Below are 17,438 nucleotides of genomic sequence, written 5' to 3'. Positions count from 1 at the left end.
GTTTTCTTTAAAAACAGTTTATTAAAGGGCACAAGAGAAAATGTTTTTTAGGAAGTACCCTGTAAAGTTTTTTTTCTATCACTTTGCTGATTTCAACAGGAAGAGCCCATTATTGTCTCAAGAACCTATGTTAGCAGAGATAAAAGACTAAAGGGGAGGCTTGCCCCTGCCCCCCGACAGATCACTCCTGCTGGTTGTCACCAACTCAGAGCTCAGTCAAGGCACCGGTTACACCAAAGGGGCAAACACAGTGACCGTGGGTGATGTTTACGGAGTGCAAACGGATACTCGGGTAGCATCAGGCTAAGGAGTCATCTACCGACTTCTGGGGACACGCAGGGTGCTGAGGGCGGTTTGCATCCTCCCCCGGAGGCTGAGGGAGGGTGAGCGCAAGCCCACAGGTGCTTAAGTGACCTGGTGGGGGTGGGGGTTAATTGCCGTCATGTCCAACTCTGGCAACCCCATAGACTGTCGCCTGCCAGGCTCCTCTGTCCATGCAATGTCCAGGCAAGAATACTGAAGTGAGTTGCCATTTCCATCTCCATAAGTGACCTGTAGAGATTCCAAATTCTTAGATCCAAATTGGACAAACCTAAAAGAATGAGGCAGATTTGTAAGTTCTGACCAAGTAGGATGTCAACATCGTATTGTTCAGCAAAAAGGGACCATTTTGGCAAAACTGAAGAGTACCTGGAAACCCCACTGACGTCGTCCTTTCCAGTCCCGATGCTTTGCAGCGTGGTCCAGGCACCAGCAACGCCTGTGTTCCCTGGGAGCGTTGTCTCAGGTCCCCTTCCCCGGGCCTCCTGAATCACAACCCTTGTCTACCAGGGGCCAGGGCTCTGCATTTGCGGGACGGCTCTTCCCCAAGACGTCTGTGCCTCAGTGCCTCGCATTTCTTTAAACTCTGCTCACTGTCCCCCGCCCGGAGGTCTTCCCTGACCATGTGGAAATCACCATCTACTCACACCTCCTGCTTCACCTTCCCACAGAAGCTGGCCCTCCCGAAGTCAGTTTATCACCTGTTCCTCATACTGGACTGTTACCTTATTCCAGGCTGGGACTGAGCAGCCCCAGGACCTAACGCAGCGGCCGGGATATTAGGGTCTGATCAATATTTTAACAAAGGACTATTGTATACGCAAGACTAAACTATAACCCTGGGAAACGGAAAAGGGAGGCTGAGGGGAAGAGGGACATGGCCCTTCTACCCGTCTGTGCTTTCTACAGTTTATCAGAGGAGTACACATTGTTGCAAACTCTTATTAAATAATTTCTCCAACTATCTCAAGATACACCAAACTACAAGAACAAAGCAGATTACATCTTTCCTTCCAAAAAGATTTATAGGCTTTATTCATTTATCAGACTACACTTCTATAAATAAGAAATTATTTTCTTTTTAGGGCCTGTTTGTTTTCCCCAGAAAAAGTAAGTGAAGAATTTTATTAAAAAAAAAATTTTTATGATTAATTTTTATTGCAGTATAATTGCTTTACAATGTTGTGTTAGCTTCTACTGCAAACAAAATGAATCAGCTATACATACACACACATCCCCTCCCTCTTGGGTTTCTCTCCCATTAGGACACTACAGTAAAGCAGAACTGTCTTTCTAAAACCCAGATGTGACAAGTGTACCGCGTTGGGACTGCGCGCTGTCCTCCCAGCCAGCCAGGCCCAGAGACGGCCTGCCGGGTTCCTGAAGCGCTGCAGACCCGCAAGCTCGGTTCAGCCCGATTATCGTGAGCGGCAGAGAGGCGGAACACACGCAAATCAGAGTCCACAAAAGAAAGCAGTCTTCACTGATGAATCATTTATTTGAACAAGACAAGATGTCTCCACACTGTTTCCTTTTATACAGAAAGTGGAACATTTCAAATATATTAACTTTTCTCTTCAACAAAATTTCTTTCAGTCTGGTCCCAGGAACTGCCTTTCACTTCAGGATTCACGTTTCAGTAACACATATGCACCCATTACAGCCAAAAGAGCATACTGGAAGGAAAGCACAGTGGAGAATCGTGAACACAGGCCTACAGGTAAGCGCGGTCTACGAGTGTGTCCAGAACCAGCCTGGTCAGCGCTGGGCCAGGACAGAACCAAAGGCAGGCCTCCTCCCTGCGCTCTGTCTCCAAGCGAGCCACCAGCACAGGGAAGATGCAGACACACGGCAACGCAGACCCTAACACACCGACGGCCCAAGGACCACACGCCCAGCAAGCACAGCCAACGCACTCGCATTCCTGCACAGGCTTCCCATTGTGTTTCAGGAGACTAAAAAGCAAATATGGATGCTATTCTTGTTGAAGTTGGGAAATAAGCATTACTAGGCTTATTGTACTACTTTTTTCCTATGTTTAAAGATGTGCAGAATAAAAAGCAAAAAATATATAGGTGCCATTTTAGAAAACGCTATATAAACATAAGAGGTAGAAGTAGCCGCTTTCAATCATTTAAAATTTACAATTTAAATGATTAATTTGTAGTGAACAGCACATTCTCTGCAGAAGAATTAGCCAGCAAAACATTTTAAACAGACTGCATCTCTACAGCTGCACATGTAAAAGCACCAATATTAAAAAAAAAAAAAAAACAGACGTACAAATAAATTCCTACCTTGAATTTTGGATAGTCGTTCATTATTATGGTGACCATACCGACATATGGTAAAAACCTAAATTGTGGGACGAACAGCCAAAAATGTAAACAGTGTCTGTAATATGACAGTAATACCTAAAGGCACTATGAATCAGCCTTAGGGCAAAGCCTTCCTCAGGAACACCACCGACTGGGGCCGCAAGAGCAACAGGCACCGCTGTCTCAAGCGGCTTTATTAGCAAAGAGCAGCAGAGCTAACAGCCAGGACAATTTTTTAAGAAGGCAAATCAGCAGGAGGAGATGCTACGCGTCTCCTCTTGCTGCATTCCGCCGTAAGAGCATGAAAACAGGTGAGCCCCTTGCACAACAGAATCGGCAACTTTCACAAAGCGAGCTCTTAGTTTTTCTTAGTAGAGAAGTGGGTAAACTCTGGGAGTTGGTGACGGACAGGGAGGCCTGTTGTGCTTCAGTCCATGGGGTCACAAAGAGTGGGACACGACTGAGCGAATGAACTGAAGATTCAGACAACCTGTATGTAAACTGCTGTGAGAGAGACCTTTGAAAGCACGAGAATAAGCGGTTTCTAACTGAAGGAATCCTCATCATTTTCATTGTGCGTGCTTATTTGCTCAGTCGTATCTGACTCTGCGACCCCACGGACAGTAGCCTGCCAGGCTCCTCTGCCCTCGAGGATTCTCCAGGCCAGAATACTGGAGTGGGTAGCCTTTCCCTTCTCCAGGGGATCTTCCCAACCCAGGGACTGGACCCAGCTCTCCCGCACTGCAGGCGGTTTCTTTACCATCTGAGCCACCAGGGAAGCCCCATCACTTTCATTGCACAGACTTTTCAGATGCAACAAACAAGCTGGTTAGGCAGTGAATGCAAACGTGGATTGCATAGTTTATATCCAAACATGACTATGAGCCCAGAGATGATAAGCCAGCAGAAACCAGCCAATGAATGACATCGCTGACAAAATCCGGAGAAGCCAACGGCACCCCACTCCAGTACTCTTGCCTGGAGAATCCCAGGGACGGGGGAACCTGGTGGGCTACCGTCTATGGGGTCGCACAGAGTTGGACACGACTGAAGTGACTTACCAGCAGCCAACAAAATCAATGTCAATACAGAATCAGTTTGACCCAAGACTCCATCATGTTACTGGTGATAAACAAGGTAATACCTCCTTGGTACCCTCCAGTCTGCTTAATGCAACAGCTCCAACCTCTCACTTCTACAGTCTCTCAGCAGAGTGTCTAAAAACACAGGGCTGGCCAGCTGCAGGCCCCCCTCACCTTCCTGCAGATGTTCAGGAGGAAACGCGATAGCATGAAAGCGATTAGAATGTGAGCAGAGGGGGAGAAGGGGCCGGAGGAGGCCTCCAACCGTGCGCTGATAAGTGAAGCTGTATCTTAGAAAACGGTCACCCATGTTCTCCAGCCTCACACAGCTGGCGGGGTTTCGATGAAAGGGGACATTTCTAACAAGGGTTAATCAGAAAAAGGGCCACCAAGAGAGGGGAAGAATCACCTTTTTGGGTATTTAATAAGAGGAGAGGCTCTGCTGTGTCAATCAGAAGCAGAGCTCATGGCTGGAACAATGACGCAAAGATGGGTATGAAAAAAAAATATGATCACAGAACTTCTTAGTAGTGAAAGATCAGGGGAACAATCTAAATACCCATCAAAAGAGGACTAGTGAGATAAGTTACAATTCTCAGAAGAACAGCATGCAGCTGTTTAAAAGGATAGAGGTATAGATTTGGCACAGAAAGTTATTTCCAACTTCCTGCTGGGTGAAAAAGATAAAACTCCTTTATGTAAAATTATATACTATGTATGCACACAAACATCTATATAGGCACAAGGAATATCTAGAATATTCACCACAGTGTTAAACAGTAGTTATTTCTGAAAGGATTACTTCTAATTATTTAAAATTTATAAATAACTAATCTCCAGGTGAGGATTTATTTCCAAAATAGAACTGAATCCATGATATAGATAGAATACTGGCATTCAGCTTTAGACTTCAGGTCCTCGGGCAGTTCTGAGCTTCATTCACGCCTCACAAGATAAAGTAGAACTGCTTACAGCTCTCCTGACATATCATCTTTGGAATGGACGACGCCATTAACCTCTACATTGGACTTCTTTGTTTCTAAATATGTTTCTGGTTTCTGCATATTCTATGGAACTTAAAAGAAAAGTTAATCCTCACTCACCCTCGGGCTCGCCCTACCACGTCCTTCTTTTCGAGCCAGTTCTGGCCTTCTTTGTACAAGCCTCTATCATCAACTTCATTATTATCTCCTTTAGTCAGAAATTTGATGTCTCCATTGTCTCTGGAAAGCAAAACAAGGTCCTGTCAAAGGTTATTTTCAGTGCAGCATCAGGAGAACAATGTCAGTCTGGCCTACCCTTTACAGGCAAGGGTGGGCATGCAGAAAAGCAGTCAAACAGGACTTGGTCTTTTTCGCCTTGAGATGCCTGCTGGCAGACAACCATTCAACTCAAGCACAGACCTAGTGGCAATTTTGTAGAATAAATTCAAAAACACTGAAGCTCCCCTGCTGACCAAGACACATGGCTCAGCACAGGGTGCCAGGAAGGCCACGATTCGCTCCAGAGTCTATTTCCATCCACTCTTTGTCCTCATGGACCAACAGGTTAACATGGATTATATTCCTCTTGACTCTAGATGTGAACTGAGTACTAGATTAACCTGATCTGAACATAAGGTAATTCAAACACAAGTGTTCTCTTAGCTCTTCTCAAACTTTCTTTTCCTTACCAAACGTGGGATGTGTGAATGCCTTATTTCCTTCACCACTGAGCCAAGTGGCATACAATCCAGTTTGCAAACAAACAGGAATTATGAACGGAATAAAACCGCTGTGTTAGAGACAGGTGGGAATTGTTTTAAACATTGTAAACTGGGGCTTACCCAGCCCTGACACTAGAAGCACAATATTACAGCCTCATAGAACTATTGAGAGGATCTATTTTTCAATAAGACAAATGACAAAATGTGTTAAATAATTTGATAAAATACTAAAAGCCTACAAAGATTTGAAACCATGCCAAAGGGAGCTAGCCGATTTGCAGCCATGGTTATACAAGAAATTAAGAGGGAAAAAATCTGGGCTGTTGCTCACAATTCATGTAACTTACAGAAAAATGTCATTACTTCTCAGTTTTGAGCAACTTCTCATCTTTGGATATTGTTTTAAAGTCACGTTCTGACACAATCATGACAGAGCATATTTCTCCATCTGTAAGTTATCAAGCACTACGAACAAGGCAATGCTAGTTGTAGTCCCAGTGTATTAACACAAACTGAAACAGGGTCATGCTAACGTTTAGAGTCAAATGAAGTGGATGTTTTAAGTATCAAATGTCTTTGGGGAAAATCTGCAAATACTGAATGGAATGACAATCTCTTTATCAGAAATAGACTCACACACTCACACAAACAGTAACGGAGCAATGCTCCATTATTTAAAATATACTAATACACACGCCTGGTTTTAATTCTACAATGCATGCAAGTAAAAGGCTGCACTAAGATGCATAAAGGTAAATGAATAACCAAATAAGTAAAATGTAACATTTCACTAATCACTTGACTGTACTCTCTCAGTGAAACAATATATTTGAGCTGGAAACAATTGCTTCTGGTCCCCAAGAAGTATCCTATTAAGTCATCACTGACGTTTAAGGGAAAAGCAAAGCTCTTTGCGGGGGAGGGGTGGAATTAATGCAGGATATGCAGCAATCAAATCATGGGACGGGCTGGGGAAAGGAATTTTTATTCATCCAAGGCTAATATTACTGCTAAGAATGCCAGTTGGTCCACAGTGACAAAGAGAAACAGGTAGCTCTCTGCATTTCAGGAGGTAATTCTCTCACCAAAATGATACCCAGTTACCATGAGATTTGATTTTCTTTTGAGACTTCTTCAAATAACTAATAGTACACAAGAATACATTCCACCTTACCTTGTACAGTGAGCCTGTCAAGTGCTTTAGTAAACATCAGTTTATTTCATCCTCACACTCGCCCTAGGGGTCACTGTGGGTAAAGTACTGACATTCACATCTCACGGCCTGAGTTAAGTCACAGGTCCAAAGTCACCCCAATCACTAAATGGCAAAACTAGGAATGTAATCCAGTGTTTTTGCTACTTTGTAATCAACCATTAAGCTGTCCACAGACTTGTCTACAAAATAAAATCAAAGAGAAGTAAAGGCTCTTTACTTTTCGTGAACTTTGATTACTCTGTGAACTATTGGTATGTCGCGTCCTTCGACTTTGAAAACAACTATTTCTCCAGCTCTAATGGGGTCTTCCCGGAAATTCGTTAGGAACAGAAGGTCACCCCTGTGAAAGGCTGGCTCCATACTGCCGCTGGAAAGAAACACAAAGTCACGTCAGAAGTGTCCTGGGCTCACCAGGCAAACGTTCCAAATCACAAAGGACATTAACAAACATACTACTTGGAATGTCAGCTTCCCCAACCGTCAAGCAGATCTACGAGCAATGGAACAAGCTCCAGAGACTCCCATCTGACTGCTCGAGGTGACAGCCGTGAGAAAGGGAGCGATTTCTTCTCGGATTTGAGCGTGGAAAGGGCACTAGTGGCCCCTCGATGATTTGGTTTTTTTTTAATGCAGATTTATATAATTGGAGGCTAATTAGTTTACAATATGTATTGGTTTTGCCATACATCAACATGAATCCGCCATGGGTTCATGGCGTGTGCACGTGTCCCCATCCTGAACCCCCCTCCCACCTCCCTCCCCGTACCATCCCTCTGGGTCATCCCAGTGCACCAGCCCCGAGCATCCTGTATCCTGCATCGAACCTGGACTGGCGATTTGTTTCACATATGATATACATGTTTCAATGCCATTCTCCCAAATCATCCCACCCTCTCCCTCTCCCACAGAGTCCAAAAGACTGTTCTATACATCCGTGTCTCTTTTGCTATCTCGCATACAGGGTTATCGTTACCATCTTTCTAAATTCCATATATATGCGTTAGTATACTGTATTGGTGTTTTTCTTTCTGCTTACTTCAATCTGTATAATAGGCTCCAATTTCATCCACCTCATTAGAACTGATTCAAATGTATTCTTTTTAATGGCTGAGTAATACTCCATTGTGTATATGTACCACCGCTTTCTTATCCATTCATCTGCTGATGGACATCTAGGTTGCTTCCATGTCCTGGCTACTATAAACAGTGCTGCGATGAACACTGAGGTACATCTATCTCTTTCAATTCTGGTTTCCTCGGTGTGTATGCCCAGTAGTGGAATTGCTGGGTCATAAGGCAGTTCTATTTCCAGTTTTTTAAGGAATCTCCAAAAGAACTAAGAATAAGCTGGACCCCTTGAAGTAAAAATCCATTTTTAGCCTTATAAGGGCTTTACATTTATCAATACAAATACTATTTTTCACTCAGAACTAGAGACTCTGAAAGCTGGTTAATACTCTAGGGTCATTCTTGCATTCTGTTGTGTGTATGTAATTTACTGGAAGCTGAAATCATCGAAACAGAATTCATTTTACATGTGCTTCTGCTTTGTTTTAATGCATGAGAAAATAAATAAGACCTAAATACAGGGGTCTGATAACCAACGATGAGTTAGTTTGTCGAGGGCAGGAAGGGGGAGAAAGAACCAGTCTAATGAAGAGATGGGGAGCTTTACAGGAAGACGTGGGTTCACAACAGGAGCCATTCCAGATGCTGGTCCTCCCGTCCCACCAGGGCTGCTGACCTTCCACTTGTCAGCACCCAAGGAAGGTGGCCAGGGGGCAGGTAGCCGAGCCTGGCCTGCAGCTACTGAGAGATTTATGTTATTGCCTTGCCATGAGGCCTGTGGGATCTTACTTCCCTGATGAGGGACTGAACCTGCACCCTTGGCAATGAAAGCTTGAAGTCCTAACCACTGAACCGCCAGGAGGCTTATTTTGCCAAGAGGTTTAAGTGAAACCATTGCCACTAAGTCTGGTAATAGATTCAGCAATCAAAAAAAGAAGATGTGAATTAAAAAGGTACAAACAGCTAGAAATAGAAATGACTAAGAGGAAAAGAAAGAGAAGATATCTAAATAAAAAATTTTTTCTTCCCCCAAGGTAGACCACTGGATGGACATGAGTTTGAGCAATCTCCGGGGGTTGGTGCTGGGGAGGCCTGGCGTGCTGCAGTCCATGGGGTTGCAGAGAGTCAGACACGACTGAGCGACTGAACTGATGGCCTGACAACATAGAAAGTTATTTGTCCCCCCAACACAGAAATTCATCTTGTCATCTTCTGAAAATACAACATAATTGCTTCAGGGTTTCATTTTCTTTTAAAGAATGACAGTTAAAATGCTCAGGATAATTTCTTAACCTACTGCTTCATCTTTACTCCAACAAAATTCCTGAAGACATGCAGTGGGAAGAGAACCATCTCAGTCTGTGATAACAATGACCACCTTGTTTTGTTTGTTTAAAATACAACTCCCTGAACAAGTCTTAGAGGTAGGAAGTGTGTACTGCAGTTTGGCATAGAGTCATTATCGTGCCCCATTAGGTCAGCAGTTCTTTGAAATGTTTAAATTACATTTAAACAACTAATAACTACTTACACTTGCTTTCTTTAAGGGGCCAGGGAGTTCCCCAAGGTCACACATCCGTTGTGATGTCAACAGCTTATGCTGACCAACCAAACTGCTTTAGAATTATAAAGGATGCTTTAAAAGAAGAAAAAGTCCCCACACGCTGCAATTTTACAATAATCTCTGCATGCAAGTGTGTCTGTGGATTGAAGAAGAGCCAGAACACCTCAGATAGAGTTCTGGCTCTGCAGAAATAACTGTGAGATGGAAGCAACGTGGCCTCACTAGACCTCAGCTACCTTACTTGTTGGATGACAGAGCCCATCTGAATTTGAGGGGTTTAATGTCTTTTTTTCCCAAAAGCCTTAAAATCCTTCTTTCAAATGAAATCTTACCAGGTAAAGTATAATCACACAGAACGTGTATAAGTGGAGCTGTCACAACTGAAGTAAGGCTAAGAGGGCCCATGAGCTTAGTCCCCTTCTCTCTCCTAACTCATCTACCTGGCCCTTCGGGCACTCCTGGAGCACAGTGTGAACACCAGTGAGTTAGAGCCCCTCCTCAGCTCTGTGTGTGAGTTATGCCATCCTCAGGCTCCTAAGTTTATGAAATGCTGTATCTCTAGAAGTGGGTCCCCTGGCCAGTCACAGAGGGCGGCCCGGTGAAGCCAGGGCCGGGGCTGTCCCCCATCACGTGGCTGCAGGGCCGAGAGGAGGGACAGGGAGCCAGGGGCCTGCTGCTTCTCCTGCCCTGGTCGACTCTGACCTTGCCCACAGTACTGCCACAGCCTGCCTCTCCCCCTAGAGAGCAAAGGGGCTCCATGCCCACCTCAGGGAGACTCAGCTATCTAAGGCATATTAGCATCTTCAAGCATATTAGCATCTTGAAAGTGAAGCTGATGGTCACTCAGTCACGTCTGACTCTTTAAAAGTCCATGGGCTGCAGTCCGCCAGGCTCCTCTGTCCATGGAATTCTCCAGGCAAGAATACTGGAGTGGGTTTGCCATTCCCCTCTTCTAGGGGTCTTCCCGACCCAGAGATTGAATTTGGGTCTCCTGCATTGCAGGCAGATTCTTTACCCTCTGAGCCACCAGGGAATCACAAAACATTCAAAGATGGAAGTAAATCATATTACCCTAGAGCATGAGATCAACATGATGAAATGCCTATTGATAAAGAAGAGTTTTCAACCAAAGCCAGAAAAAAATGAAACCTTTTCAAAATAAGTACTAATAAAGAACACTCTAAAGCTTATCCAACTAAGACACTGAGTTTGGGTTGTCCACGCTGCTCCTGGGTCGCCAACAGCAGCTGGACGTCTGGCGGGACCCACCTCAGCACCACCACGATGGGGCTCTCGCTGCCGGTGAGGACAATCAGGCCTTTCCAGATCATGAGAGCAGAGGACACGATCATGGCGAAGTTTAAGACCTGGTAGTAGAGCTGAAGAAAACAGGGCAAACCAGAAGTGAGGACCACGGCGGAACATCCCCTTGCCCAAAGTTGGAGAGGTGCTCGTTTAAAAAAAAAAAAAAAAGCTTTAGGACTTTTTTTTTCGCCTAAAGTGACTTTAGGAATTAAAACGCATTCACACAAACTACAAGATTAGGTAGAATTTCAATTTTTGACCATGGAAAGTGAAAGTGTATACTTTGAGGTGACTGTCAAGGTTACAAAAGTGGGGACAAAAGGTGAATTAAAATAACTAAGATATTTTGATGTAGTTAGTGAAAACAGGAAAACAAAATTACACACCATTTTTTAAAACTCTTTGGCAAAAGTGTCAATAGCAAATCATGAAACTAAATTCCCAAGTGAACAAAAAAGGAAACTGGAGTGCTGAATGGATATTAAGTGTTGGGCTATAAGATATTAAACAGTTGCTTCTAAAGTAAAATCAACTTTTTGAGTCATACCAGTCTAAAGCAGAAGTTATTCACTAGAGTTCACATCCAAAAACTTGACCACCTGCTCCGCTTGACTTACCAGATTTAATAAACATCTGTTGTTTCATTATGAATTGCCGCTCTGATTAGGAAAGGCCCAAGTCATGGTTTTCTACAGAGATGTCCAATTTTATACAGGTTTTCAAACCACTGGGCTCCACTCTAATAAAACAAATTATACAATCTTGCCACTTACCTAATAAAGACTATGTACTAAGAATGTATTTTCCACTATGACTGTCTATGCTTGAAAAATTCATTGAGGGGAAGTAAAACCAATTCCTCAAAAAAAAAAAAAATTCCTTTGAGCAAGACATCTATTTGCTAAAGAGAGTCAATTATATAGAAGTCTAACAAACTAATTAATCTAATCAAGTTAGCTTCAAAACCACAGATCACCCTTCTAACAACCTACCTTTAAATGATCTACTATCTAAGCCTAGAATTGAAATCCTGGCGTCTAGAAACAGTCATTTCGATGGAACTATTGACAAGCTGATTGCAAATACACACCGCACATTACACTGGCGCCTTTTCTTGCTCATCTTTGCCCACCGACTCTGTGTGCTTGGCACTTAATCCCCCCGCAGTTTCAAAGCAAGCCCACATTCAGTCTTTGGCAAGCAAAGATGAGATAACCAACGATTCAGCATTTTAAACAAACATTTCAGACCAGATATTGTGACTGGCAGGGCAGCAGAAATGCCAATGGCTGTTTTTCTTCCTCTTTTCCTCACTGCAGAAACAAACAGTCCTTGTTTTTGCAAGTGGCTCTTTCCTTAATTAACAGTAAGCAAGGGCAGCAGAAAAAGGAGGTCTCGCTTCCAAAACTGGTGGAGCGAGCATGCCTGAAAAGGTGTCATAGGATGCTATTTTGGAGGGAAAAAGAAAAAAGACAAAACTTAAAAAAAAAAAAAGTACCAGGAGGCATCAGATTTGAGCTTTTGAATTTTAATTAGAACACTAGCAAAATGTAGGCAATTGCAAACTAATGGGGCTTATCACTCAGAGTGGGAACACACAGAACTTTTCAAAGGCAAACTGACTTAGGGTTTGACACACTCCTCAGAAGACCTTCACTGACACTGTGCAGTTGACAATTGGTACCAGTTTTAGAGACATTTAAAGTGAAAGTGAAGTCACTCAGTCGTGTCCAACTCTTTGCAACCGTGGACTGCAGCCCACCAAGCCTCTCTGTCCATGGGATTCTCTAGGAAAGAATACTGGAGTGGGTTGCCATTTCCTTCTCCAGGACATTTAAAAGACCTATCCAATTAAATTTAGATTTTTAATTAAGTCTCTGCTTGGGGTTGGGGGTTGGGCGTTGGGGGGAGGTGAGCTGGCTTCCCTGGTGGCTCAGGGGTAAAGAATCCACCTGCCAGTGCAGGAGATGCAGGTTCGATCCCTGGGTCGGGAAGATTCCCTGGAGAAGAAATTGGCAACCCACTGCAGTATTTCTGCTGGGGCAGTTCCATGGAGCCTGGTGGTGGCAGCCCATGGGGTACCAAACAGTCGGACATGACCAAGCGACTCAACAACAACTGCCTCCTGGAGGATTTTCCTGTAACAGCATCAACGCTCAGGGCATTAGCTGTTGGCTTTTCAAGCTAGTGATAATCTCTTGCCGCAACCCATCTTCATCACACAAGCTCCCAGGAACTCATCTGACACGCACCCCTAGAGACAACCAGGTTTCTCAACCCCGTTCACAGGATGCAAGTCCCCGAACCCCGCAACACTAGTGCGCTCGTCTGTAATTCTACTTGGAAGAAAGAGAGAGAGAGGGAGGCGGAGGCTGGCTAAGGGGAGGGCAAGCACGAAGTCTTCCTCGGAGGTCCTCTCAGGAGGGGTGAGATATGAAGCCCAGGTGCCCGAAGACCCCTCAGCGAGCCGTCTCCGAGATTCAGGGCGCTGCCAGAGCAGAGAGTCTGAGAAGGAGGCTAGGGAGGACCCCTGGAAGCCCTTCCGGAACACGGGTTTGGTCCACAGTAACGGAGAAGGACCCGCGCGCTCTCCTGCACGAGGCGCCCCATTTGGTCCTGGGTCCCCGGGAAGGGAAGACGCTGCGCTGGGGGTGGGGAGGAATCAGGGGACAGCTCCCCTCTCTCGGAAGCTCTCCCCCCGAGCCTGCCGCTCCCACCCGCGGGCAGCCTACCTCACGCCCGGCCCCGGGCCCACCGGGCGGCCCCTCGGGGACCCTCGCGGGAGAGCCCGCTCCCCGCGCCCCGCTTGCTCAACCACACCTGACGCCCACAGGTCAGGGCTCCCCCTCCCTCCCCTCCCGGCCCCCCGCTCCGCTAACCGCGCCACCGTCAGGGCGAGAGCGCGCACTCGGGGTCCCCTTCGCTCCCCTCCCGGCCACCCCCCGCTCTGCTAGCCGCGCCCTCCTCAGGGCGAGAGCGCGCCCGCCCGCGGCTCTGTGAGGATTCGAACCCCGGGCCTCCGGGACCCCGGCTCCGCGGCGCGGCCCCCACGCGGGCTGTCCTCACCTGGCGCTTGTTCATCTTCCTCAGGTCCCCGAAGATGTCCAAGCCGGACGCGGGGAGATGCGCCCCCACGGTGCTGGCGCGCACCATGCTGGGGTCTCCGGTGGGGTCGAGGGAGGCACACCGACGCAGCCGGCGGGCTCCGGGAGTCGCTGACAGCTGCGGAGCGCCGGCCCGGCCCCGCCCACCGGCCTCGCCGGCCGGCCGAGCGAAAGCGCCCTTGGGCGTCTGGGAGTTGTAGTCCGGTGAGTCTCGGCCGCCGATACAGCCAGAGGGAGCCAGCAGGACCAGAACTACCATTCCCAGAGTTCCGCGCGGCGGGCGCCGCGTCCGGGGTCGACCCGGGGCTCCGCGGGCTGGGGGCGAGCGGGCTCAGAGGCCTCGTCCGCCCCTTGCGAGGGAACTGTGAGGGGAGCTTGCGTGTCGCTCGGGCAGCTCGGGGACGGGCCTGCTTAAGAGCAACCGAGTTCCCCAGGACTCTGGTCAGGCGCCAGGCGGACACCTAAAGCCTGGGCATTCACCGAGCCGTGTATCTAGGCCATTGGATGATTGCGACCACGGAAGGCGGGGCTTTCACCCCGCGGCGGGCAGGGAAGGGGCGGGGCCTGGTCGTGGGCGGGGCCCGGGAGAGGCGGGCCTTTTGAAGCTCCCAGTCTCGCGCTCTGCATGACTTATTCAGCTGAGTTCAGTCGCTCAGTTGTGTCTTTGCGACCCTATGGACTGCAGCACGCCAGGCCTCCCTGTCCATCACCAACTCCCGGAGTTCACCCAAACTCATGTCCATCAAGTCGATGATGCCATCCAACCATTTCATCCTCTGTCATCCCTTTCTCCCACCTTCAATCTTTCCCAGCATCATGGTCTTTTCAAATGAGTCAGTTCTTTGCATCAGGTGGCCAAAGCATTGGAGCTTCAGCATCTGTCCTTGCAATGAATATTCAGGACTGATTTCCTATCGGTTGGACTGGTTGGATCTCCTTGCAGTCCAGGAGACTCTCAAGAGTCTTCTCCAACACCACAGTTCAAAAGCATCAATTCTTTGGCGCCTAGCTTTCTTTGTAGTCCAACTCTCACAGACTAATGTAAACTTAATCATGTGGTAACTCCAATTGTAGCTGCTATTCCAGATCTTTACCTGAGCAAATCAACAGAGCCCCTGGCATTTGGCACATAGCTATTGACCGAAATAAGTCTTTTCTCCGTACCAATTTGTAAGGACCACCAGAAGCAATTTGCTTTTACCTGGAAAAGCCATCAGTATACCCTCACAGTCTTGCCTTGGAATTACGTCAGTTTGGGGGCATCCCTGGTGGCTCACATGGTAAAGAATCTGCCTGCAATGCAGGAGACCTGGATTCAGTCCCTGGGTTGGGAAGATTCCCTGGAGAAGGGCATTGCAACCCACTCCAGTATTCTTGCCTGGAGAATCCCATGGGCAGAGGAGTCCACGGGGTCAAGAAGAGTCAGACAGACTGAGTGACCCACTCGTACACACATCCTACAGTCTGCCATCATGTTGTTTCCAGAGATCTTGATCGTTAGGACACTCTGAAAAAATATCACATTGTTAAAATTATACTGGCTGGAGCTGATAAATATGGAGTAGTAAATACTTTTTTTTTGGCTGCACCACACAGCCTATGGGAACATAGTTCCCCGACCAGGGATTGAACCTGGGCCCCAGGTCACTGCAGTGAAAGCCCAGAATCCTAACCCCTAGGCCACCAGGAAACTCCCAGGAAGTAGTAAGTAGTTTTGATGCTTCAGTCAGAAACGTACAAACTAGAGGGAGTGAGAAAAAAGCAAAAATTTCATTTTTGTCATCTTAGTCGTGTTTCTGAAAGTTCAGTAGTCTGGATCGTGTGGAGCGGTCCCTTTCCAGGTGAAAGAAAAGTTGTGGCACCTCTAAACAACCACCTTGAATAAAGAGAACAACACTGGGGATAAAGAGAACAGGAATAAAGAATAAAGAGAACAAGAATGTCTCTTGAATAAAGAGAACAACACTGAAGTACTTTCAGAATTTGGAGGCCACTTTGAGCATGTTACACCAACCCACCTACAAAGTGACCGAAAGCCTGCCAGTTTTAAAGGGAACCATAACGAGAGAAGATTCCGCAGCCAATCCAGATACAGTGTAAGCTGCTCTACCACTTAGATTGTGTGAGCCAACAGATACAAGAATAACGTGGAATAACACAACATCAGAGTGTTGACGGCAAATAAGAGTGTTTTTGCAAACTCTAGCAAGCACCAAAAGAGCATCACCGAGCAGGCCTTTAGGATTTCGGAGTTAACATGTACCCTCCTCAGCAGACACCTACTCTCCTCTTTTTTTTTTTTTTTTTTTTTTTTGCCATGCCATGTGGCTTGCATGTTCTCCAACCAGGGCTTGAAGCCATGCCTCCACGGTAAAAGTGCCAAGCCCTAACTGCTGGACTGCCAGGGATCTCCTATAGATACCTAAGAGAAACAACTTCTGTATTGGTCCTCAGAAAATCCTTAAAGCCCAACTGTGGTACATTAGTCAACCATGCAGCCCAAATTTTCCATCAGGTACCAGGCATTTTTAGGACCCACCTGGCTACAAGGACAGGTACGTGCAGGCACACAGATCCTCCGGTGGAATGGAAACGAACAAGACCAGAGACCTTTCCCTGCCCGGAGCTAGGTGGGCGGTCTTCCCCCAATCTCTTCTCTCTTGCTAATTTGTTTCCAATGTATGCTGCAATGAGTGTGTGTGTGTGTGTGTGTCTTGGTAGTTCTATAAGATAACATGCCAAGCAATTGAATTATTGAGCCAAAAAAGTATGAACCCTTAAACTTTTAAATTCACAGACACTGTTGCCACAGATCTGCCTTTCAAACACAATACTCTGTGCGCTTCCCGTCTGGGTGATTTCAGAGCCTGAATCACCCGCTATTGACCAGTTGCTCCATTTAGAATCACAGCCTCTAATACTTGAAAGGGACTGAGAATCCATTGGGGTCAGCTTTCAACCCCCAGCAGGCAGCCCCTCTGAAACGCCAGACAACCATCAGGCCTCTAGTGAAGCACTGTGCTCAGTCCCTCAGTCGTGTCCGGCTCTCTGCGACCCCATAGACTGTAGCCCACCAGGCTCCTTTGTCCGCGGAATTCTCCAGGCAAGGATGCTGGAGCGGGTTGCCATTTCCTCTTCTAGTGGATCTTCCCGACCCAGCGACTGAACGCTTGTCTCCTGCCTCTCCTACACTGCAGGTGGATTCTCTACCGCTGAGCCACCTGGGAAGCCCCCTAAATTCTCTGAAGTTTGCCAAATCCAAGCACATGTCCTGGGTGGCGCAGCGTCTCCTCTGCTCTTGTCTGCCCTCTGAATCCCCTCGCCCCCCACCCAGGACTGCAGGAACAGACACGGTTCCAGGTGGGAGTTTCAACTCTCAGTTTCTAAGTTCAAGTTGCAAACCAGCATCATCCCTGCTTCACCTGGGCTTCGTGGAGAGAGATAGGACTGATGCTTAAATGAGCACAAACAGGAAGCCTTGGAATCTGCTCAGCCCTGGCAGGAAAGCTGGAGGCTGGCGGGGTAGGAATGAGTCCCGCCGTCTGGGACCTGAGTCAGCCGCACCGAGCGCCTGTACCAGACATCAGCTTTCTGAGCCACTCCCTGCCTTCGCCGGCTTCTTCATCTGTGGAAGGATGCGTCTCAGAAGGACTGCACTGTGATCCAGGGGGTGTCATCATCAGAAGGTGAAAGTTTGGGCTGCCTCTCTGTCCTCCTCAATCTCTCTCCCACTCTGATGCCTAAGCGCGCTTGTC

The 17,438-nt window shown here is 46.9% G+C and overlaps 1 protein-coding gene across 1 annotated transcript; it reads right to left on the bottom strand.

Moving 5' to 3' along the window:
• Nucleotides 1-1,795: 1,795 nt before the first annotated feature.
• On the bottom strand, nt 1,796-13,829 carry SEC11C (SEC11 homolog C, signal peptidase complex subunit). Its single transcript, XM_052660471.1, has 6 exons — nt 13,646-13,829; nt 10,544-10,653; nt 6,860-7,009; nt 4,825-4,944; nt 2,619-2,676; nt 1,796-1,997 (listed from the first exon to the last, which is right to left on the bottom strand). The coding sequence occupies exons 1-6, from the start codon at nt 13,730-13,732 to the stop codon at nt 1,944-1,946; spliced, it is 579 nt and encodes a 192-aa protein (XP_052516431.1). The 5' UTR covers nt 13,733-13,829; the 3' UTR covers nt 1,796-1,943.
• Nucleotides 13,830-17,438: the final 3,609 nt, after the last annotated feature.

The sequence above is a fragment of the Budorcas taxicolor genome, chromosome 22 (assembly GCF_023091745.1).
Source record: "Budorcas taxicolor isolate Tak-1 chromosome 22, Takin1.1, whole genome shotgun sequence".
Lineage (NCBI taxonomy): Eukaryota > Metazoa > Chordata > Mammalia > Artiodactyla > Bovidae > Budorcas > Budorcas taxicolor.
The sequence above is the reverse complement of the archived record's forward strand: the minus strand, read 5'-3'. Positions and strand labels throughout refer to the sequence as shown.

Excerpts from the sequence above, each read along its gene's own strand:
- SEC11C (XM_052660471.1), bottom strand. The coding sequence starts at position 13,732 with ATGGTGCGCGCCAGCACCGTGGGGGCGCATCTCCCCGCGTCCGGCTTG. Across the intron at positions 2,677-4,824 it reads GTGGTAGGGCGAGCCCGAGG|GTTTTTACCATATGTCGGTA; the intron begins GTGAGTGAGGAT and ends CCCACAATTTAG. Across the intron at positions 1,998-2,618 it reads ACGACTATCCAAAATTCAAG|TATGCTCTTTTGGCTGTAAT; the intron begins GTAGGAATTTAT and ends CTTTCCTTCCAG.